Raw genomic sequence first — 23935 nt, 5'->3', positions numbered from 1 at the left:
GGTGGGGTATACCAAAATGTCATAAGATGCGTCAGAACGGCAGGAGATAGGGTTAGCTGAAACCGTCAGATAAGGGGGTCCAAAATCAAGAGCGAATCCGCAGAGGTAAGTTACTGTTCCAGTCAATGAACCAACAAAAGATATCAAACACTTCAGAACATAAACAATAAGTTAGTCCTTCCGACCTCGAATACCTTTAGGCCTAGAACATTCTCGGCGATTCGCAATGACAATTTACAGTTTAATGCGATGGCTGCGCTTGGCAAATATATCAATGACTGCATCATACTCGAGTACAATATCCTTGTTTAAATACTTCTGAGCTAGAACATCCAAACGTGGTCGTGCGGTAATAATTTTTCAGGTACTTATTTAGTGAACTGAAACATCGCTCATTGGAGGCAGTTGTAACTGGAAGCGTAGCAAAGATTCAAAGTAATTTATGGATATAATCGGATAAGTGACGAGTTGTTCAGCCACTTGACACGCATCCACAAGAGTCGCAGGTCGTTTATCCACAGAAACTGCAAGCCAATTCGCTCTCCATCTTCGCAATTCAATAGTAACCGCAAAGCAATTGCTTGGTTCAACATCCAGCATTTCATGGTAAAAGCCGAAAATCTCGTCGATCGTGCAGTCTTCATCTTCATGAATCAATGAAGGCAGAAATGTGCTGACTTTAAAAGCTAGCGAGCAGTACTCATTGAATCTCTCGTGAATTTGTGCCATGCAATTGTCAAGAAAAGGAAGAAAAACTGTTGACAAATTACATTGCAAAAAGTATACCCCCGCCCTCCGCGTTATATGAATCATCCAAGCAATTATTGCGCTACAACTTTTTTTTTTTGCAAAATTTGTATTTTTTTTACCTGATTATTAGGGGGAGGCCATCGCCCTTTATCCTCCCCCCTAAATACGCTACTGGGTACATGTTACAGTTTTAAAACTAACGCTGTTGGTCCAATATTTCCTGTAAAATAATAGGTACAACATTTTGCAAATCAGCCCAAAATTTTTTTTCTATTTGGTGTAACGGATAAATCAAAATTGGATGTGGTTTTGCATCTAATCCACAATTCGTCATTGACGCTCTCGTCCTAACTGCATGTGCGATTAATATGTGGTGGTGTTTATTATATTTTTGACGCGTATCTGATAATTTTGATGTAGGCGTTGCACATGCAGTTTACAACTGTCAAATATTTGAAGGACTAATTTTGAAAGGCGATTGACTGCTTTGTTTAAGTAATAAAAAGTTTTCTGTGGGCATAAAACATTATGCTCATCACGGCAGCTTGATGCAGTGCGTGGTAAGTTGGGATTTAGTGAAAGTGGCAACACAAGGTTTTGTTTAATGTGAAGTTATTCCAAAGACCAGTCTTATCGATCACCTTCTGTGCAAGCAACCAAAACAAAGACTTCCAAACTTTTATTACGATTTTTTCTTCATGGCTTAATAGCCAATTCCGAACACTAGTTAACGTTTATGCTCAGCTGTATTCAACGCCTGGCAATGTTATTTTGATACTTTTAGTGACGGCATGCTTCAAGTCGCTTGCAGTGCACGATTTTGTTATGACGATTCACTGACAGTGTTTAAAAAGAAAATAATATTCTTCCATGAAAATTTGCAGTGTTGCCAGACAAGGATAATTTCGTTGATCTATCACCATGTTTTGTATTCCACAATTGAATGTAATTATTTTAACAAGTTGTTATTCATCTGAATGAAAAGTTTGACGAGTGTAGCCTAATTATGTTTTCTTTATCAAACGAAGAAAATACTTCAATGCAATAGTACCAGGGGCTACACCGTGTGACGGTTGTTCAAGGGATGCTGGCATACGTGCTCTATGCTGATTAAACTTTATGAATACCACATGTGTGAAAATGGCAAGGTAATGCTTAATTTTTGTGTCGTTTCATGCTTCATCAACTGAAGAAAAGTATTTTAGCAAGAGTTGGTGCGTTTCGTTCTAAATGCATTTTCAGATCTCGAAGCAGTTTTCAATTGACAAACTTTAATTGAGCAATCTTTCCAGATAATTCTTGCAACTTTCGAATAAAATTAAACGATAATTTTGTATCAAGTAGCGCGCTGCTACCCATCACTTCTGGTTGATTTAAAAAAAGACATTCAAACAATCGCGATACGTGAAGAAAAGTTTTTACAGCTGCATTATGATCTTTTAATTCACCGTGGTGTCGAATGTCGATGACCGAAAACCTTTGCACTCGGGTAGACTACTTGCAACCACGCAGTCAGGAACTCACAAAGGGAGTGGACGGGGTTTGATTATGTAGCCTATTTAAGATAATATAAACATATGGCGCTGGCAGGCATAAAGTGTGTGCTTTCACAAAAAGACAGACTGTTTTTTTTTTTTTGCAAAAATCTCGCTGTTTTAATGCAAATTAGGCTACTTAAAAAAATTTGATCCTGTATAACAAGGATTTCTCATTTGCAGTGGCTTATAGCCTAGCCTAAGTATTCTGCTGGATGATCGCTCCCATGACGGTCATTGGAGAAAAGGTTTATCATAACCACCACAGTGGCGTTGCGCGTTTGAAATAATAAAATTTTCAAGTTTAGTTCATGGACCAACTTATAACCATTGGTAAAAAACATTTTTTTGAAGCAAGTTGCAACGCAAGTCACTTTATTTTTGTTTGATTTTTATCAAATTTTTTAGCATAAGCCTATAGCTGATTGATTGTAGGCTATCTTTATCTTCGGACTGAGAAAGCTTTATTAAAAGCTTAATCTTAGCCGTAATGCACATTTGTAGAGGCTTTGAAACTACTGACGCAGGCCGGTCACGTGACATTGTAAAGTTTTTAATAAATTGTTGAAGTGTTGTCTGCATGATTCCATCCACTAGGTGCCGCTGAATGGAGAGTAGTCCTTGAAATGCGTTGCTCAAGCGCATACTCCGAGAGTCAAACCAGCGCCGCTTGATCTTGCAGTTTCTTCATAATGTCCGGCGCTCAACCAACTGAGCATAGGGCTATGAAAAGTTTCTTGTAAATCGTGGAGTGGTAGGCTATACCCTTCATGTAATAATGATGATAGGCCTATCTGTAAGCAGTGGCGTTAAAATGCTTTCATTCGACTCTCCAGGTTTAAAAAAGATTGTCGACGCAAAAGGCCTCATCTTAGGCAAAGTAGCCTAGCCTGCCTGCTGAGGTAAAAACGATTAAAATGGAGTAAAAAGATAATGGTACAATGGAGCGCTACAGTGTCATCAGGAAACGCAATTGCAGTTAGGCATCATTGTCATTGAGTTATGGACAATTTGGAAAATCATTTGCATAAACATGAAAAAACATGCGTCCAAAGACGGATTCTAGGGGGACACTCAAGGATATAGCCTAGCCTAAGCTACTCTTAAGATTAGAAGTTAAATGTGGCATTAAAAATACTTTTGCGTTATCTATCACTAAAGTAAGCTAATTTATGAACCAACCATGGGAAATTAAAAAGATATGGAGTAATCGGGATAATTGTTGTTATGAGATCACGGATATCTGTCCTTTTTGGGGTCTTTGTGTTTGTAGAGTCTGGTAGGTTGAGCAACTCTGCATGGTGAGGACCCTCTGGCAATCCCGTTCCTGGACAAGGGAGCAGTTGGGATTGCTTTGACGCTAGCCGCCTGGTTTCATTTCAACCTACTCAAGTATAGGCTAAGTTTACCAATCAATCATTTTATTTTTTATCATTAACGCGTCCGGGACGAAAAAGATACTAACTACGGTACAAAAATTGATATAGCCCTACCAACAGGCAACACGTTAATGAACTGGAAAAGGTGGCAAAACCTTGAAAGGTTTAAAACGTGCCTGAATGGAAAATCATGTAGGCTAGGCCTAATAGGCTATATGTCAGTAGCCAAGTTTGTAAGGCCATAAAACCCAAAAAACAAATAGCAAAAAATAAAACAAAAACACAGAAAAGCACGCATGCATAGCCTAGGCTAGCAGGCTAATGAATGACAGCCTAATGAAAAGTGTTGTGGATTGAATTTGCCAGTTCCAATAACTTATTGAATTAGACGATATCATGTGGTAGGCTATAACACATATTCTTGGCTAAAATCTCAACAATTATGACATTAAATTTTTTTACATGTCTTAGATGCGCAAAGGGAAAAGTTCAGAAAACTTGTCACTTTTTGAATTACTTATGTATGCAAGTGTTAGGCTAATTGTAATTGTAGGCTTGTTTTTACGAAAGATTTTTTTTTCTGTATCTTTTGGTTGGTTGGTTTTGAATTTTTATCCTCGGACTGACAAAGCCTTGATTGGTTATTCTTGGTAGTTTCGCATACTTGTAGAAGCTCTTGAGTCTTGACACAGGGCCGGTTACCAAGATTGGCAAAGTAAACTTTCCCGATTTGTTGAAGTGTCGTTGCCGGGGAATTATTCCATCCACTTGGTGCCCGCTGAATGGAGAGCAGTCTTTAACGTGCGTTGCTCAAGCGCACACCCCGAGAGTCGAACCAGCGCCGCGTGATCTTGAGCCGGGCGCGTAACCAATTTTGGTGGCTGTGCAAATTAAAGATAGTGATCTTCAAGCGCTGTTTTCTGCACATTTTAAACCCTTTGGTTTTGCCATCTTTTCCTTTTGTTGGTGCCAAATTCGTGTGTTTAATTTGAAGCTTTCTAGGCTACATGTTCGCGCCAGCAAAGAAAAAATAAATTCCGCTCCCGTTAGTCCGCCCCGTTAGCTCAGTGGTTACGCGCCCGGATCAAGATCACCCCGCGCTGGTTCGACTTTTGGGGTGTGGGCTTGAGCAACGCATAACGCATTTCACTTCAGGGCTGCTTTCCATTCAGCAGCACTAGGGAGCGGCACCTAGTGAATAGAATAATTCCTCGGCAACAACACTTCAACAATCGGAAAACTTCACTCAGTCAATCTCGGTTAGCGGCCCTGCATCAAAATCCTCTACAAATATACGAAACTACCAGGAATAACTTATCAAGGCTTTGTCAGTTCGAGGACAAAGATTCAAAACCCAAACCAAACCAACCGAACTGAATTATTTGCAGAAATTTTAGCCTACTTCAATTTACAAAAGTTTCTTGTTATCTTATTCATTAAATGTTTGAAGTGAATCCATCAGTTTTCATCTAAATTATGTAGTGTACCTTTTTGAAATTCAAATAGTTGATATGTTCATCCTTGCAGTTTTGGTGGCACCACAATTAAATTAACATTTCTGACCATCTCAAATGAATGGTTTTCCTTTCAGTGTGTTTCCGATTCCGAGTTAGTCTATTTCCTTTTCACAAAAGAACTTACTTCAGTCACAAGCACGTTTTAACGTTCGTGTTTTGTCGCTTCTACCCTTTTCTCGACTTTGCTAAGTTGACGTGTATTAATAATTGGTTTTGCTGTGAGCCTGTGATGGTCAGAAATAAAAACAACTGAACTAACTTACTTTTGTAGGGCATGATATTTTTGATGTTACAATGAAACCACAGGAATCCACTTCTTTGTTTGCATTTTTGCGGAACTTATGCTTATCTTGTTTGCAACGTAATGCCGATGCTTTACATTTGTCACATTAAAAACACGGGAAGCGGCTGACTCGATGACTAATATAGTCTTTCGCTGCTTCCTGTCTGTTGCTGAATATATTTGTACCGGTTTATATTTGTACCGTATACTATTTTTCGCAGCAGACAAAATAAAAGGTTTCTCTCTCTCTGAACTGAATGGTTTTCCTTTCATTATATTTCCGAGGTATTTCCTTTTCACAAAAGAAACGAACAAGTTTTACGTCACCAAAACCAACCAATCACTACGCACCTACGTCAAAGTGCGAGTTTCAAACCAAGTTTAAATCGCCGCATCCGACGCTGGAAATGCACTTTGTGTTTGGTAATGTTGTTTTTCTGTTTGGTATTGCATTGTTGATCTGTTTTATTAGGTTAGTTACCGACTTGCCGTAGATGGTTATAAGAAATCAATGACTGAGTAATAGCTCAAAACCTAAGCAAGGTAATAGGTTACCTTGCTTAAGTTACAGAGGTAGCCTCACCGTCAGTGCTTTTATTTAAACTGATCAGATACTGCATTTCAATACGTCTACAAGTATAATTTTTCATTATCTAACTTGTGATATTTGCCAAAGTTATTAATTATGGAAATACGGTAGGCTACTGTAGTTAATGAAATTTGCAAATGGAACTCTAATAGGAAACTTGTGCAGTGCAGTAGTCTAGTGTTTGCCGTAGATAGTGCTAGTAATGTTGAAGCTTTCGTAGGCTACCTACCGTAGGTTGGAAAAGCAAGTGCACCTGCTGAGGAAACAACGATTGAGACATAAGAGATAGGAAACAACTTTTATTGGTTTTCTTGTGATTTACGGTAACTGCTCACTTTCAGCCTTGCTCATATTAGAATAGGTTATCTAAGTTTTACAGCATGTTGCAAAAATTGTAGCCTTTTGTGTATATTCTCCTGCAGAATTTTTTAGTTTATTATAGACAGTGAATTGGCATTATGTCACGTAAAGATGTTGCTGCCAAAGAAATACCAGATATTCTTTATGATGTTTCTACTGGGAAACGGTATCAAAGAGGACGGTTTCTTGGAAAAGGAGGCTTTGCTAAATGTTATGAAATAACAGACCTTGATACAAAACAAATCTTTGCTGGGAAAATTGTTCCCAAGGTATGGTAGCCTTGTTTATGTATATTACGGTAGGCTACCGTATATATATGTTATTTCAATCTGATTTACTTGCCTGTATTTGATGACAGTCTATTTTAATTTTTTTTAACCATACAGTATACATCTTGTTTTTGACAAGTAATCACTTCCAGTGCTCATCTACTCAAACAAACATGTGTTTTTGTGTTGTTTTCATGTTATCCTTGAGATCCATAGGGTTATGCTTGATAAACGACAATAAAAAGGCAATGAAGACAAATTCCTTGTCTAGGTTTCAAAATGTTGTTTTGTGTTTTTTTAAATACACAGCAGCTACATGGTTTTGAGCTGTACCAAACTGTCACCCAGGGCTTCAGTTTACTTCATTTTAACATATTTATATATTTTGCAGGCTCTTTTAGTTAAACCTCATCAGAAAGACAAAATGTCTCAAGAAATATCTTTGCATAGGAGCATTTCACATGAGAACGTTGTTGGATTTCATGGGTTTTTTGAAGACAAAGATTTTGTTTATGTAGTGTTAGAGCTATGTCGTAGACGAGTAAGTTTGTTCAAAACTTAAAGTCAGTTAGCATTCTTTCATTGCCATTATTAATAAAAAGCAGTCAATAGCCATTCGTGTGGATTCACAAAGCATAGGTAGCCTATATTGGATTAATAACAAATTTTTCTGAAACTACGCTTTGCTCATCTTTGACCTTAATTGGTATAAGTTAATGTAATGCGTTTTTTACATTGATTTAAAGCTGATATTTTTTTAGTCACTCATGGAATTGCACAAACGACGGAAGGCTGTTACTGAACCTGAAGCAAGATATTACATGCGACAAATCATTTTGGGTCTGCAGTATTTACATGATAAAAAGATTATTCACAGGGACTTGAAGGTAACATTTTGTTTACTGGCAGGTTTGAACATTTGAATAGTTGGAATGTTTGCATCTAGTGCAATAAAACTTATTCAAAATATATCTGTCTGGGACGCTGGACAAAATCATAACAGCTTCACTAAACTTTTAAAATTATGCAATGTTTCAGTGTGCAAAGGTGCCAGCAACATCAAATTTACTTGTAATTGCTTTATCATTGAAACAGGGTTGATCTCTAAGTGGTCAAAACTGGTTTTGACTACTAAGCAGTTTAAACCTGGTTTTAACCGGTGAAAATTAGGTTTAAACCGGTCAAAACCCAGAAAAATATTTTTATGTACTAGTGAATGGTCGGCTACCTGGGCTATTTAGGAAATATAAAAGCCTCGAAATAGCTGGCTGCCATGGCCGCCTGAACTTTCATTAATGGCCGCCAATACCGATCTGTCAGGCAGCCACAGATGGCTGCCTGTAAAATTCGTATTTTTAGAAACTTATTTTTAGAATTTGAATTTTCTCAATAATTAAAATAACCTTACTGATTGAAATGTCAAAAATAAACAGAGAAATTGAATATTTTTTGTTCCAAATCCAGCATTTGGGTCATTCCATGCCAAACGTCCTAAAAATCATAAAGATCCCAGTTTGACCCTTTTCGATTTCGTTCAAGCTTGGTCAAAATTTTATTTGGCATGATTTAGCCATACATTACAAGTTTTAGCTCAATATCTATTGTAGTTTTAGTAATATGATGCTTTAAAGTTTTAGGTACCCCTTAAACTTTTCCGCATTCGGTTTTTTGGACCATTTTCAATTAACCATATTATTTGCTCCAAAAGTTGTATAAAGTTTATTTTTGGTAAAATGGTTCACTTTTAGCTATATATATTACATGATTGCACAAAAATTGTTGTTGGTTAAGAAAAGAGCTACTTTGAGGCTTAATTACTCCTTTATGCTGCAAATTAATTGCATTTTGACAATGCAATCATGTAATATAGCTCAAAGTGAATCATTTTACCAAAAATAAACTTTGTAATTATAATCTTCGGAGAAAAAGATATGGTTAATTGAAAATGGTCCAAAAAATCGAATGCGGAAAAGTTTAGAGGGTACCTAAAACTTTAAAGCATCATTTTTAAAACTACAATAGATATTGAGCTAAAATTTGTAATGGCCAAATCATGCCAAATAACATTTTGACCAAGTTTGAGCAAAATCGAAGAGGGTCAAACTGATAGATCTAGGACGCTTGGCATGGAATGACCCATTTAGGTTACTGTTGATCAAAACAAAATATAGTTGAACATCATTACTAAACATGGAGGTGGAGGGTAATATTTTTAATTCAATTGAAAAGCAACTTGATTCATACACTAAAGGGGTTTCGACTGTCAGTAATTAGGTGGTCAAAACTGCCAGGTTTTAACCGGGCGGTTTAAACTGCCCTGGTTTAAACCGATCAACCCTGCATTCCACATGCTAATTGCTAACTCATCATTGCAGTTGGGAAACTTGTTTCTCACCGATGAGATGGAGATCAAGATTGGAGATCTTGGATTGGCAACAAAGGTGGATTACGATGGTGAACGGAAGAAGACTCTTTGTGGCACCCCAAATTACATTGCTCCAGAAGTGCTTGGAAAGAAAGGACATAGCTATGAAGTCGATATCTGGTCCTTGGGCTGCATAATGTAAGTTACCGCCTTTAAATTATTGATTTTAAAATCGGTGTGTTTTGTAGGCTATCCAAGTAAAAGAAGATATCAAGATATAGTTATTATGTGTTATGAAATGACTGATGTATGAAATATTTTTTACACTATGATAATAAGAAGTTTACACAATAGAATTGTCTATTTGTGACCTGATTGTTATCCCAAAATAGTCACTAAATGTAGACTGATGAAACGTGCGGTGGGTGTTCAGGTACACGTTGTTGATTGGGAAGCCCCCGTTTGAAACTACATCACTGAAAGAAACGTACTCGCGCATCAAAAAGAATGAATATCGAATCCCGTCATACGTTTCCATGGGTTCCACCCACCTCATTTCAAAGTAAGTAGATTGAGCACTTGCCTTTTTGACCAGGCAATGAAAAGACGTTCCAGATAGCAAATCAACTTTTTTTTTACAATAATTTATTGTCTGCAAACGTAGAATCAATGTAAAAAACGGTTAATCTTTGATTTGCTGTCTAAGGTATATCGGAAAATGATTAAATGTCTTTTCCTTACAAAGCATGATGAAATGTATATTGACAAAGCACTGACAGTGGCCGTCATTAAATACGCTTCTGTCCACAACGCGACGACAGCGATATCGATTTATCGAATTCGATTCATGCTGGGTCACTTTGTTCCAACCTGGCTGGCACAACCTAGACAGGAAGTCAGTGGTTTTGTTTTCGCAACGTTCGCAGACGTTGAATCAATGTAAAAAACGGCTGATTTACTGCAAAGGAACTGGTCACCTCAAGGCACGGCAAGTGATATTGATGTTTTCCATCAAGGACGACTTCGGTCCACCTCGTAATTAACGATCGATTTTTTAAACATTGCTTTGTTTGACTTTGATCTGTATTTTCCTCCAATACCTTTAATAGTTAGTGTATAAACTGTATAAGTGTATATGCTCGTTGGATCAACGTATTAAAAGAATAATTTTTCTTCTTTTTCCAGAATGCTCCGTAGCGATCCACAGTCCAGGCCGTCAGTGAGCAAGCTGTTGCAAGACGATTTCTTCACATGCGGTTATCTCCCTCCCCGCCTTCCTACCACTTGTCTCACCATGGCTCCTAGATTTGCTCCCGAGCTCCTCCACACTGCCCAACAGCGAAAACCGTTGCACGACATTAACAATGGTATGGCTGGCTTGCTGTTGTTTTTTATTGCAATAGTGAACTCTCTTTGCGTCTGTGGAATATCTACCGATCAACGAGTACGTAGTGCTTCTCTGTTACGTGTCTCGATGCCGTGAAGCCATGCGCCTCTATTCTGCACTTACTGCAGTGGATCAGCTGTCCACCATAGAAACTGAAAATGTGTATTCCTGGAACCAAACAACTTCATCTTTTCAGCCGGTTCAACTGGTTCGGTTCCTGCTGGGAAGAGCGAGCGTCCTCCTCCTCTCGGAGAAGTCCGTGGAAATGAATCCCCCAACTTCCACATGGATGACCTATTGAAGCAACTGGTTAGTTTGGTCGAGTCCAATCCATCACAGAGGCAAAACATAGAGATGGGTTAGTTCAACAATTTCTTTGCAATATTTTGAGCACCATTGGCATTCGCTTTAAACTTTTAAAAGAAAACGATTTTCAATCATTTTTAAAGAATTTGTTTTTTTATCCAGTTTTTCGTTGCTTGAGAAGGGCTAACTTGAGTATGGCCGAAAACGTTCGTAGTTTTTAGTTTTATGTTCACTCCAATTGTATGATGTTAAATGTCGTGTGGTTGCTTGGTTTGATCTGTCTATGGTTAAAGAAAGTCACCATTTAACGTAAAGTTGCAATTTAACGCAAGTCATAGAATTTTATTTTAAAGAAAGGTCACTCTGTCTTTCACATTGAAACGTTATTTAGAGGCCAAACTGCTCTTTTATCTACTGAATTATTAATTGTCGACAGATGAGGCCGAAGATCCCGCCGCCCATCCTGTGCTGTGGATAAGCAAATGGGTGGACTACACTGATAAATATGGACTCGGTGAGTGATTTATTTTTAGTTCTATTGTTAATGACTTGATTCGTGATACGACCATTACATCGTGATATCGTCGTGAATTGTGATGCATAAGGATCACATAACCCAAGTACTTTCAAGAGAAGCTAATCTAATCAGCGTGAGCTAGATGTGTTGATCGCGAGCTTACGGTAGAGTATTAACTTGATCTAAAGTGGCTTAATAGCAACGCACTATGTTGCCTGAAGTTAGTGTTGCTGACACAAGAAAGTCACCTTGTTATTAATCTCATTTGCAGGTTACCAACTGTGTGATAACAGCAATGGCGTTCTTTTCAACGACTGCACACGACTGCTCTTGTACAATAACAACGAACAAATCGAATACATTGATAAGGACATGGCGGAAAGCTACCACACCCTCCGTGCTTACCCAGAGAGCCTCGTTAAGAAAGTCACCTTGCTCAAATATTTCCGTAACTACATGTCCGAGCATCTCCTCAAGGTAAACACAACCTCGCCGAACAACGATCTGCTCCCTGAGTAACCCTGGTTATAGTACCATAAGCGTAATTTAAATGCATAGTTGTTGCCCACGTTTTGTGATCTATCTCCAACGAAGACCTTTTTGTGCTGTTACGAAGATGACGTTAGACACAGATTTGTTGACCATTCAAGTAGTAACATCTGCACGATCTCTCTACAGGCCGGCGCTGGTATGGCCCCACAGGAGGGAGATCAGTTCTCACGTTTGCCCTTCCTCCGGACCTGGTTTCGAACCCGCAGCGCCATCATCCTCCATCTCAGCAATGGGACGCTGCAGATTAATTTCTTCAATGTAAGTTTTCGAAATAGTCAGCATTGTCAATCGGTGCAGTCGATCTCTACTAATGAATGAAATGCCACATGCAGAGATGGGAAAGATCGCCAGTTTTGGTGATCTTGAAGATCAGATCACCAAAACAACGTGATCTTCAAGCTCAAGATCACCATCACTTTTTCTAAACTTATAAAAATGAAGTTTTTGATCAATGACTTTGCCAAAAAAACCCGAATGTCATTATAAGGAGCCTGAGTAAAGGTACTTGGTATGGCTAACTGTTGCTTTTAACTACTCGATCGCTGGCCTAAGAATCGTAATAAGTTAGTTGCTATTAGGTCTATCAATCATTGTCGTAGTTTGCGTAGAATCGCAACGTCACACCAAGGCTGAGGGTAATTAGTAATTACAGTCACAGATTACTGAAAAAGTCACAAAATTTGCTATTAGTTTTATGTTTTTTATTAAAAAAACCTCTTTGAATTCTATCACTTTTCAACAAATTTTTGTCTGGTTTATATGGGAAGCTTTTATTCATGTGTTAAGTATTTTCAGCCTTCACTGGATTATATCAATGTTTATTGCACCATTTATCCATCTGGTATCCTTGATACTGTTGTCTGCATGCAGTTTGCACTATTAAAAACGTTCAGCGGTCTGCGGTCAGATAAACCACTCCAAACAAAAATACAAAAAGCTATGCAAAAAGGAAGCAGCACAACAGCACATGTTGTCAAATTTAATATAATTCAATAAACTCCAATTTCAAAGTGATCTTGATCTTATTGTTCTTCAAGATTAAGATCACACAAAAAAGTGATCTTAGATCAAGATCACCAAAAGAAAAGTCGATCTTGGTCTTCAAGATCATGCCTATCTCTGGCCACATGTTATGGTGGACCAGTCTTCTTTCATATGACCTTAACGGTTTTCAGTTGTTCAACACTCTTGCCAAACCAGTCTTGTAATCCATCTTGATTTATTAAAGACCGTCTGGGGTGGCAAAGAATAGACCCTTTGTCCCAGAAGCTCCTACGAAGGCCCCGATGCTTTATTGCAGCTGCTGACAGTGCTGCTGACAAACTAGCTATTCAAAGTGTTAGTGAAGCTATTTTCATGATCACTGCTTTTTTTTTTGCTAAAGTCCAAGTGCAAGCTTAGTTTTGGTGAAGCATATTTTGAATTAGGTGAATTGGACTATTTGAGCCAATTTTAATCTTATATATATAATTTCTTTCAGGATCACACCAAAGTTATTCTTTGTCCACTAATGGGCGCTGTAACCTACATCGACTCGAGCAAGCGCTTTCTAACTTTCCGGTTGTCTAAGCTCGAGAAGCACGGGTGCTGCAAGGAGTTGGCTCATAGGCTCCGCTATGCCCGTACTATGCTGGAGAAGCTGATTGCCAGTAGGTCCACCACCGCCCGTCATAAGGAAACGGCCTAATCTATGCATCTGCGATTCATTCGACTCCATTTTCTTCTTACAACTTAACTCTTCTGCTAAATCAGACTGCTGTTACGATGATTCTACGTTATTAGACGCAAAGTCATATCGCAACACAGTGTCCCAGCCAATAAATGTTCATTTTTGCGTTGAATTCATATAAAAATGGGCCGATTTACTGACTGGAATGTGATCTTGAGTGCAACTTTGCGAAGGGCTGTATATGTTTTGTTTTCTTGTTCTGATCTACGCGCAATCAAGAAATTCTTCTGTTTCTGTTACTTTTACATCAACCGATGCAAAGCTTGCACAAACTGATAGGATTTAATTTCTGCTGCAAAACTTTATCCACCAGTCCATGTATTGTTAACAAGCCACTGCCTTCGTGAAGCACATTAGTTTGTTTTTGACAGCCTGACTACAATTTATTGATCGTAGCCTGTGTGGATGTTGTAAAGATGCACAGTGGTAAACTGACAAAGTCAAATACCACTAAACAATTTGCGAAGTCGATCTATATGATTGGACGAGAATTTGACTCTTTAATTCAAAGTTTTTGTGAAACGATTTTATAATCTGCATATGAATGCAGTTGACTGTGACCGCCACATATTTCCTGTCCTTGAACAAAAAGTGAGTCACTCTCAACTCATTTAAAGTTTTCTAAGCTGAAAAGTTTGATATGACATTTGAGACTGCTCAGTTCTTCGTTCACATTGTGAGAGACTTTTACAGACGAAATGCCAGTTCATTGTTGAATTACTGTTCAATGAAGAAAGTTGAAAGCAAAGAAAGCTTGCGGAAATCCCATGTTTTCTAATGTAGTTGTGCTGTAGATCATGTTTTGTAACTTTGGTGCCAAATATCTGACTTTTAAACCGGCCCAGACAGCAAAATGCTTCATTTTTGCATTGATTCAACGTCTGTAGACGTTAAATCAATGTAAAAATGACAAATTGTGCTGTGTTGGGCTGCAGTTTCGGTTTTGCTGCTTGCAATTTTTGTTGACATTGGCACAGCTTGGACTGATGCTGTGTTTTTTGTTTCGCTGTTCAACTCTTTTTTGGAAAGTTGCAATTTTTACGCATAGCAACGTTGAACCAACGCAAAAATGTTGTGTTTTATGAGCTTAGCGGCTATAGGGATTTGTAAGTGCGCTGTTACTACTCTGTGGCTCACAATTCATGTTTTTTTTGTGACATGGTGAACTGTTTTAATTTTTCCACTCATTTGGCTTCAGAACATACACATGAAACCTTGCAAGCCCGTGTAGATTTCATGGCTTTTCAGTGGAAACACTATTTGGTTGAGTTTACTTGCACGGTTTAAAACAAAACTGTGCACAAGAATTTTCTTGCTTGTTTAAACGTACTTTGGATCTAAGCTTTATGCCATGTACTCCAATGTAAAATCTTGTTTTTCTGAAATACAATGCATTTACGAACTTTTGTGGGAGGATAACTTCATATTTCAGAAAAGAAGATGTGGAGAAACTAAACGCTTTTTCAGCAAACGTTTCGAAAATTAGACTGTTTGCATTAGTAGTGTTGCCATAAGGGTACTTTTAGACCCCGGATGATTTTAGGGGTCCGCAACCTTTTCGAGGGGCCCTGGATCTCATTGGTACCGGGCCCAAATTATCTTCTCAGTGGCACTGGCTTGCATCTTCTGTGCCAGATGTCTCTGGACTTGGCCTCCCAACCTTGTTATGGCATTTTCAATTGAACTGTGTCGTCACACACCGTCTACTGTGACGTCACATGTATTCAACTTGACAAGAATTGAAACTGGTCAGTCTTTGGGGTTCAGTCTTGTTTTAAAGTTTGGCCTGGGTAAATCCTATGTTATGGGAATAGTTAATCAATGTGTTAGGTTAGGGTTAAAATCTGTGTTAAAATTAAATTGCGGGGGTGGGCATATCCTAGGGGAGGTTAGCGTCTAAATCGCCATGTATTGCACGAACACGGTTGGGATAGTTAAGAGGGATGACGCTGGGGGAAGGCAGTGTTCTCGGCAGGACAGAGCCACCACGTCGAGAGGCGAACCAGAACCATCAGCCGCAAGGTGTCAGGTGACTCAGCGCTGCCTAACAGAACCAAGGTAATGAAGACTTTCAAAATCAAGATTTATTGACGCCAATATCAAAACGCTATTTTTTTATCTTTTATAAGAATGTTTTTTTAATTGGAGTTGTGGTCTAATTCTTGAAGTTTTGTCAATTTATTTGAATAGTTGTCAGTGTAGTTTCGGTGGTAAGCCCACTTGGGTCGAATATTAACTACAAGTTAGCCGCTGTGTTCTGAAAGCTAGTGCAACCGCTATTCCCACAGCGAACCCTCAGCATCAGGCTAAAACTAGTCTTTTGTGTCTACGTTTGTGAAGTAAACAACAATCATGCTGCTAAAAGCGAAAAATCTATTGCTTTTGCTCTTTTATTTATGGTTGCTTGTTTACTCTTTTCTTACTCCGCGCAGCAAATCAGCCCTTTCTGACATAGATTCAACGTTTGTAGAAGTTTAATCTATTTAAAATGGACTGATTTGCTGGCTGGATCATAAACCGCCTTTCGCCCCGATACCTTGCTCGATAATGCGATAGATTGTAAACAACAGAACGGCAAGATCACAAAACGACGGTTCTGCTCTCCGGGTGTGCGCTTGAGAAACGCATTACAAGGACGGCTCTCTATTTAGTGTCACCTAGTGGTAGAATAATTCACACATTACACTTCAACAACTATTGGAAACACAACTCTCCAACTCGGTGACCGGCCTGTGTCAGTGGTTCGAAGCCTCTGCAAACAGCCTAAATGCGAAACTGCCAGGATTAAGCTTTTTCAATCCAAAGATAAACATTCCCTCAATCATAAGTTCTTTCGATGAGCAAATGTAGCCGGAGCCTGATATGTGTGAATCGTTCTAAAGCCATGTAAAGGTAAAGGGGGGTCCCATACTTGATTCAAGTGTCGGGTATGAGAAGATAAGGTTCTCATTGTACTAAGCCTTCGGCACTAAGGAGAGTAGGGTGGCCAGTTCCATTCTCTCGGCCGCCTTTACTTCAGCAACTACGCCCACCCAATTTATTACACCCTGGGTAGAGGTGAGCGGTGTTTTCAACAACCAGCTGAAGCCGGGAGTCGAACCAGGTTTGTGTAATTGGAAAGCTAACGCCTTATCCGTTGCGCCATCCCACCGCTTGCCATGTAGCCTACCCTAAAAAACAACAAACATAAATAGGCTATAGGCTAGTTTCCAAAATTATTGTTTTTGATAAGCAGTACCGGTATTAAAACTGTTTCTTAAAGATAAGAAGAGTGCAGTTGACATTTCGCAATTGCGAAAGATACAAAAACTATGCTAGTGAAAGAAAATGCAATTCTGCAAAAAAGGTCAATTTCGTTTGTAAAGTAGGTTACAAAATTAAAGAATAAGTTACCAAATCTATATCGTACAAACACAACATTGAAGAATTCCTCCTATCGTAAGTTTCTTAGTAAAACCTACGTTGCACATTGCACACTTTCCTCACAAATGTTCGTTTGCTAATTGTTCCAGACAATTGTTCAGCTAATCAAACGTCATATAAAAACCGTTCAAGTCTACTGAATATTATGTCATGGAAGTTGCTAGAAAATGTGCCAAAATTGCACCATCGTTCACAAGAATTGTGTCAAACCTGTTTGGGCCTGTTTGGGCCTGTTTAAACAGGAAATATTACATCAGCTTTAAACACCTGTTGGAATGACTTCATAATTGTCTTTCATTATTGCGTCACAGTACTGCATACGTGAATTTGAGATATTGCTATCTATTCTGGTCATTCGTAAAATGATTGTTTGAAAGTTGGCCGCACTTTTAACTGTTGGCTTAGTGCTTGCTAGCTGGACAAAGGTTCCGTCTTTTATCCAAGTAATCTGTTGTGTAGTGACAGTTTAAGTGGTGTAGGCGTTGCACCCCCTCGTTTTCGGTAGCCTCGGGCTAATTTTAGAGGAATACACTGTTTGAAAAGAAGTTCAAGTGTGTGTTTCTTCGGTCATTATATACAGACGAACGGATTCGGGAACTTTATGTTAAAATTTTCCCAAGAAGAGATTATGGTTTACCGCTGTGACCACTAATCTCTTTGTGCTTCATCAGGTGACTTGGAGAAAATATAAAAAATGTTGTTTCGTTGTCGTAATTTGCCATTACTAGTAGTTTGTTTCTCTTAGATTTGACATAGACGGGCGTTCGGACTATGGCGATTACGGCTGTGGATCAAAACCTCCTGGGAACAGGCATTTCATTCCAAGAAGAGCTAAATTAAAAGCGGCTGGAGGTAAATTATGATAATTTCTTGCATTCTAAACATCAAAAACTCCAACCCATGAAACCATTTGAAAGAAAGTTAAAATCCATGCCTAGCAAAGCCAATTATACCAAGTAGAACCTATTGTGGTTGCTAGTCACTTGAAAACCTTAACAGTCTGTTTCCTCCTAATTGTGATCATCAGAAGATTCTTATTCAAATAAAGCCTTTTATTGGTCCGAATTAGGGTGAAACAAGCTGTAAAGGTTGTTAGGCGACTGGAAACTATACTTAGAACAAAGTTATGTAGCTTGAGTTAGAGGCAATCAATAGATAGAGAGGGTAAAAAAGTAAAAAATATAAGCATAGATTAAAAACGTGCTGTTTAGTAGCCAAGGTGCCATCAAAATGATATTTACAGAAAAATGCTGGCAGAAACGTTGCAAAGAAGCTCTTCTCTTGGTTGCGTGTGGCCCGAAAATTACATCTAAAGTTGTGGTGGCTCTGAGAAGGTTGTTTTCACGACCACCTTATATTTATTCTAAACAAAGCTATTTTTGCAACCTTTTTAACTATAAGTTAGCTTGATCTAGTTTGCTCATGTGGGTGCTGTATATGCAGCCGAGGTTCCAGTAAAACGTAAAATGTTAGCAGGTCGATCTATATCTCTGTACGAAAAGTGGCGTCTCATGCAGTACCAAACAAATTGTATCATGAAAAAGTTTCTTGAAAAACATCACGTCAATGTCTCTGTGCTGCCACCTTGTGTAAACTATGATCTGTGGAAATACCCCAAATGGAAAGCACTTTACAGCAAGGTTATTTTTATACTAATTTTTCTAGCAAATGCAAGGATCAAAAGTTCTTTTTATTTTGTTTTAATTTGCTTAAACTGTTGAAATAATGTAAAACATAAGTTTGTTAGGACTGGCAAGAATGTCCCTTTGTAAGAATAATAAATAGTTCATCACGCTGAAGCGTTATCCAGAGTAAATATAGTCCTTTTTCTGTAGTCTATTTTTATAGAAATAAAATTAACGCTGCAATGGTACAGCAACTACTTGTTACCAGTTAGAAAAATTGAAGGTTCTTTTCAACACAACCAAATAGCTTACAGTATAAGTTTATTCAAATCTACACTCAGTTGCCAAACTTATTATTGTGTCTACAAAAACCGCTGCTCTATGAGCCTCTTTTTATTCTATTGATGTTGTCTGTTGTGTTGATTTATAATTTGTAATTATCCAGCCTTTAGATGAAGATCCTTGTCCGGATTGTGATGTAAGGTTTAATGCTGATTCTGATGGAGTCTACACACCCAAGATTGCTCCTGCTAGCATTTTAGTTGCTGCTCGGTGGCGCCGTCGATCGTACTTGGTAAGTGATTAAAGTATTCACCCTCGGAAGTTTAAATCAGAAGAATTCGGTAGAAATTGATTAATTTCTTTTTTTAAAGTATAAATCGAATTTTTAGCCGAACTTTTATTCTGCGGCTGCAGAAGTTAGCTCTTTACAGCAAAAACGCAATTTGTGAAACTAACTTAAAGGATGTCTGTATTGAGTGCAGAAGAGTGTGATTCGTTCATTTAACACGCTGTAAATAAAATCCCTGCAACTTGCTTTGCTTGGCATTGAGTGTGGGCCTGTGGGGCCGTTGAGAATTAATTTGGGCCCGGTGCCAATGAGATCCTCGGGCCTCAAATCAAATGGGCCCCTAAAATCATCCAGGGCTTGGGTTTAAATTTATCCCTGGACCCCCTTGTCAACGCAGCTGGTTGTGTGTGGCCTTCAGTATCGTTTTTGCGGTGTTAATGACATGTAGGATTATGTCAGCAAGGCTCTATATTTGTGAAGTTTTGTTTATTGCATTTAGGATACCATCATTCTTATTGGATTGCCACAGCACATCACTGTTGCTTACATTAAGGAAACGACCAATCAAGTCTTTGTCGAATATGTAGACCCAGGTCTGTATTAACTTTTGTTGTTCATATCAGCAGCCTAATAAGATCCTACTTGTCTTTTTTTAAAGATGATTGATGCTTAGTTTTTGTTGTACTAAAAAGCTTATGTTGGTCGGTTGAAGATGTAAAATCCAGATGGAAGGTTTGGTTCTGCTAACAAATTCCATTGTTATGCATTAATTTTATATTTAAACGAGTACAAGCATTGATTCAATGCAAAAATGTAGATTTTGCTAGGTTAGAAAGCCAACATTCGTTTGGACCAATGTCATTATGTTTCGTGCAAAGACGCGGCATACCGCTCTCAATGGACGTCGAAACGACATCGTTATGATTGTAATGAAGGCTCTCATGCTACTTTTACACCCAACCACTATCAAATTAAAGTATACTTACTCATACACAGTGTCCATGGGGGCGTATTCAGGGGGTGGGGCAATCGCCCTCTATAAAACACCTAAAAGTAACTTTATTCAAAGTGTATTTGCAAGGTCGGCTTAATTCAAACCTACACACCATTGCTTTTTGTTGAAAACGCCTCCTCCAAGACTGCTTGTTGGATCCGCCACTCATTCATAAAATAAATATGTTGTTGATTACCATTTGTTTGCACGTTTCTTTGTAGCTGGGCCTTCGGGGGACAAAAGAGGTTCCGAAGAGGTTCAGTTGTGGATGCACAACTACTTTGGCGCAAGAATAGGAAAACCTGTGAAATTCTATCAAGCAGCCAAAGGAATCAACTTTCAGGTGACCATTTTGACAAATTGAGATCGTTTCTCCTTAAAATGCATCATTTTGAACAAAATAACTTGACATTTCAATACATATCTGAATATAATTTCGAACGTTTTCGGCAAAACTTTCTGCCCTCTTCAGGAAAATATCTTAATTCATCTAAACAAAACAATTATTCGTGAAATGTTAATAATAAATGACTGAAATTCAATAAAACTGCACTGACCTGCGTACAAGCAACAACTGACGAACAAACACAAAAGGTGGTAGCAATCTGTCATAATGTAGGCTAACTATGCACATTATCTGTATTTAACAATAAATAATACAGTAGTAGGCTAATAGCCCACCACAAGAGTGCTCAATGCCAAGCGTAATGCTAAGCAGAGCTGATTCAATTACTGTAGTAACCTTTACAGCCTGTTATTATTGTTATCTTTGATGACAGTGGCTCAATCTATTAATATATAATTTATGCTATAGTCTATAGGCCTAGTCTAATATCAATACTACAAAAAGTGCTCAATGCTCAGCAAAAAAGCCAAGCAGACGGAATTATAACAAATATACTACAGTATTTACCAATTGCCCAAAAACGTTTACATCCTGCGTTTTACTCTTATTAGGATTTTCAATAGATTTTTACTCACATAGAATAAGAAATGATGTAAGATTTTGTTTGGGTAAAACCTTCTGAAGATCTCTATAAAGGTGTAATAAGTTGTTAAGGTTTTTTGGTGATTATTAACTGTATTTGTTAATCCATGTGATTTGATGTTTAGTCGGATAAAAACGACGTAATGTGTCAAACGTGGATATGGTACTGGGTTTACTTTCGCCTCATCCGTAAAGTAAACAGTGACTTGCTGGCACGCCATGTATACAGGTAAGAAACAATAGTAATCGATGCATCTACATCTTGTTTCTTACAAAACATAGAAATTAACCTGCTTAGTAAGTGTAACTAACTAACTAAAACACTTTTTTATTATTAATATTTATCTTTTACCATTGTTCGTTAACAAAACATAGAAACATAGAAAACAACTTGCTTGTGTACGTCTATCGGATGGAGTTAAATGTTTTATAATCATTTGTGTTTATCACTGCTTTTTTTAAAGTAATGATGATGATATCGTGCTGAAATTGTGCAAAATGCTTTGAAAAAAACAGTCGAATACCACAATAAAACAAAAAATATTTTATACTAATAATAATTAAATGAGTATATTTTTAGACTTGGATGTGAAAGGAAAAGTTTGGAGAGAATCCATAGATTCAACTGCTGGCTTGCTGACTTGTACAAGCTCGGATTTTATACAACCGAGACCCCGTCACAAACTAAAATCGCAATTAGTCATACTCCTCAGCGCCCTCATCCGGCAGCTCGTGCAATCAAAAAGCCAAGCAAGATGCAGGTGAATTAATGTGATTGCCTAAAACCGTGCCTGAGTAGGATTTCTCAATGGTAGGTTTGACACACTGAAAATCAGAACCCAGACAGCAAATCAACCGTTTTTTACGTAGACGCACTTTGTTAAGAGTATTTGTGAGCTAATCACTAACCATGTTGAATTGTAATGAGCTTGCTCAAGGGTAAAAGTAGCCTTGGTTGTTACAACGGAACATAGCCACCAAGACCAAGTAGCCTATCTTGTCTTATTTCTAAAGTTATTAACTAAATAAGGTTCATTCCACTTTCACCTTATCGCCAGCACCAATGAAATGCCAAGCTTAAAACGTCGAGTACTCGAGATTGGTAAGCTACCGTTGGTTGATCAGAATTTGTAAGATCGCGTAACGCTGGTTCAATTTTCATGGAAGGTACTTGAGCAACGCTTTTCAAAGGCAGTTTTCTATTTAGCTCCACGACACAAAATATTTAACAAAAATATGACATTTAAAACAAACGAATAGTGGGGTTAGTCAATTTTGGTCACTGAGTTTGTGACAGAAACAACTTCATGTTGCAAGATATTAAGAAAAAAAGTAAGATTTGTTTCACTCTGGTTGAAAAGCATGAACAGCTGCAAGCTTTGGTAGGTCTGCTAATGACCAATTTTTATAAAATGAACAGAATTCATTGATGTTCCAGATGGCTTTGCAGAAGATGATAAGAAAGACTTCCGACACCTGTTTCACACGGTCCTACGCCGCTGAAGACAACTCCTCCTCTGAAGACGATGAGGAAATAGCAACCGTCAGTAGCAGTAGCAACACATCCCACAGCACCGCGACCACCCCTGATGATATGTCCATTGCTTCCGCATCTACTGAATAACTGAACCAACCTTTTTTTTTATCACTCCCAAACAGCAAAATCATTCAAAAACGACTGATTTTGCTGTCTGGATAGGCATGCTAAGGCCCGCTTTATAGCGAGTTATTGTTGTTGAAACTTATATAACAAAAGACAAAGATGCAATTCTACGCTTCACACAGCTCGAAATAACCTACATTGCTGCATGTGCAATGATTAATAGCACAGTCGGTTAAGCCTTAGATTTGTGTCCATGGAAAAGATTAAGGAACGAGTTTCACAGCTCTTCAATCAGCGGCACCAAACAAATGAAGTAATTTATTTGCAGATAACAAAACTTCAACAAGCGGAAACTTTCCTCTGTGAATCTCGGTAACCGGGTCTGTGGTTCAAAGCTTCTGAAAGTATGCGAAACTGCCAGGGTAAAACCTCCACTTCTGCTTTCTCAGTTCGAGGATACCAATTCCTACAATTGATCAATCAAATACGGCAAGTAGGAACAAACACAAAGTTTGTTAAGTAGTTTCGCTACTGTCTGCAAGTTGTGCTTTATTTGAGGTTTTGTCAACATGGCACCGTCGAAAGGGGGTGAGGAGGGGGGTCACAACCTTCATATCGCACTGCACAGGTTGATATGAGAGCGTTACATAATATCAGAACGGCACTTTTAGTATCTATCGTCCATACCTGGCCACTTTAAAGTTACTTAAAGGCCTACTACATGAAATTTTCAAACGGAAATTAAGCATTAAAATGCGTAAACAGAACACTCAAGAATACATTTCATAAAAAATTACTGAAAAAAAATTGTTTTCAATGGCGCAAAGTCCAATGTTTCTTTTATTTTTTGCAAAATAACCAAAAAAAAGTGGAAACAATTACGTCACCAGCGACTAGCAGTAGCAATATCAAGTCTTTTCGCGCGTAGGCTTGAAAAGTTCAAACGTGTTGCGTTCCAAGAATTTTCACATTGATTCAAGGTCTGGACACGTTAAATCCATGTAAAAAATGCTGATTACTCCACGCCTGCTGAATTGCCTAGCTGAAATTGTTTCACATGCCTTTGTGGAGTTTGCCTTCAATAACTTGTTTTTTTACATTGATTGAAGGCCTGAATACGTTGAATCTATGTAAAAGAGGCTGGTTTACTGTTTGGAGACCAAGATCTGCCATTTGAAGCCCGATCAGCTAAT

General features: G+C 38.2%; 2 protein-coding genes across 4 annotated transcripts; both read left to right on the top strand.

The window, feature by feature from the left end:
• The first annotated feature begins 6480 nt into the window (after nt 1–6480).
• On the top strand, nt 6481–14944 carry LOC145768316 (serine/threonine-protein kinase PLK1-like). The gene is made up of 11 exons (XM_082579792.1): nt 6481–6682; nt 7074–7223; nt 7444–7569; nt 9058–9245; nt 9481–9609; nt 10233–10414; nt 10631–10792; nt 11177–11254; nt 11529–11734; nt 11936–12067; nt 13290–14944. The coding sequence occupies exons 1-11, from the start codon at nt 6512–6514 to the stop codon at nt 13494–13496; spliced, it is 1731 nt and encodes a 576-aa protein (XP_082435918.1). The 5' UTR covers nt 6481–6511; the 3' UTR covers nt 13497–14944.
• Nucleotides 14945–15310: 366 nt separating this feature from the next.
• Nucleotides 15311–22928, top strand: LOC145768704 (uncharacterized). Of its 3 annotated transcripts, none has more exons than XM_082580277.1 (9): nt 15311–15596; nt 17707–17813; nt 18435–18601; nt 19032–19160; nt 19657–19750; nt 20373–20494; nt 21265–21368; nt 21720–21900; nt 22590–22928. In XM_082580277.1, exons 1-9 carry the CDS (start codon nt 15445–15447, stop codon nt 22761–22763), a joined length of 1230 nt encoding a protein of 409 aa, XP_082436403.1. In that variant the 5' UTR covers nt 15311–15444; the 3' UTR covers nt 22764–22928. The 3 variants fall into 3 exon arrangements, with proteins under 3 accessions (XP_082436403.1, XP_082436401.1, XP_082436402.1); XM_082580275.1 differs by having other exon boundaries at nt 22578–22927; XM_082580276.1 differs by having other exon boundaries at nt 18438–18601; nt 22578–22926.
• The last annotated feature ends 1007 nt before the right edge of the window (nt 22929–23935 follow it).

Source organism: Aplidium turbinatum, chromosome 4 (genome assembly GCF_918807975.1).
Source record: "Aplidium turbinatum chromosome 4, kaAplTurb1.1, whole genome shotgun sequence".
NCBI classification, from domain to species: domain Eukaryota; kingdom Metazoa; phylum Chordata; class Ascidiacea; order Aplousobranchia; family Polyclinidae; genus Aplidium; species Aplidium turbinatum.
The sequence above is the reverse complement of the archived record's forward strand: the minus strand, read 5'-3'. Positions and strand labels throughout refer to the sequence as shown.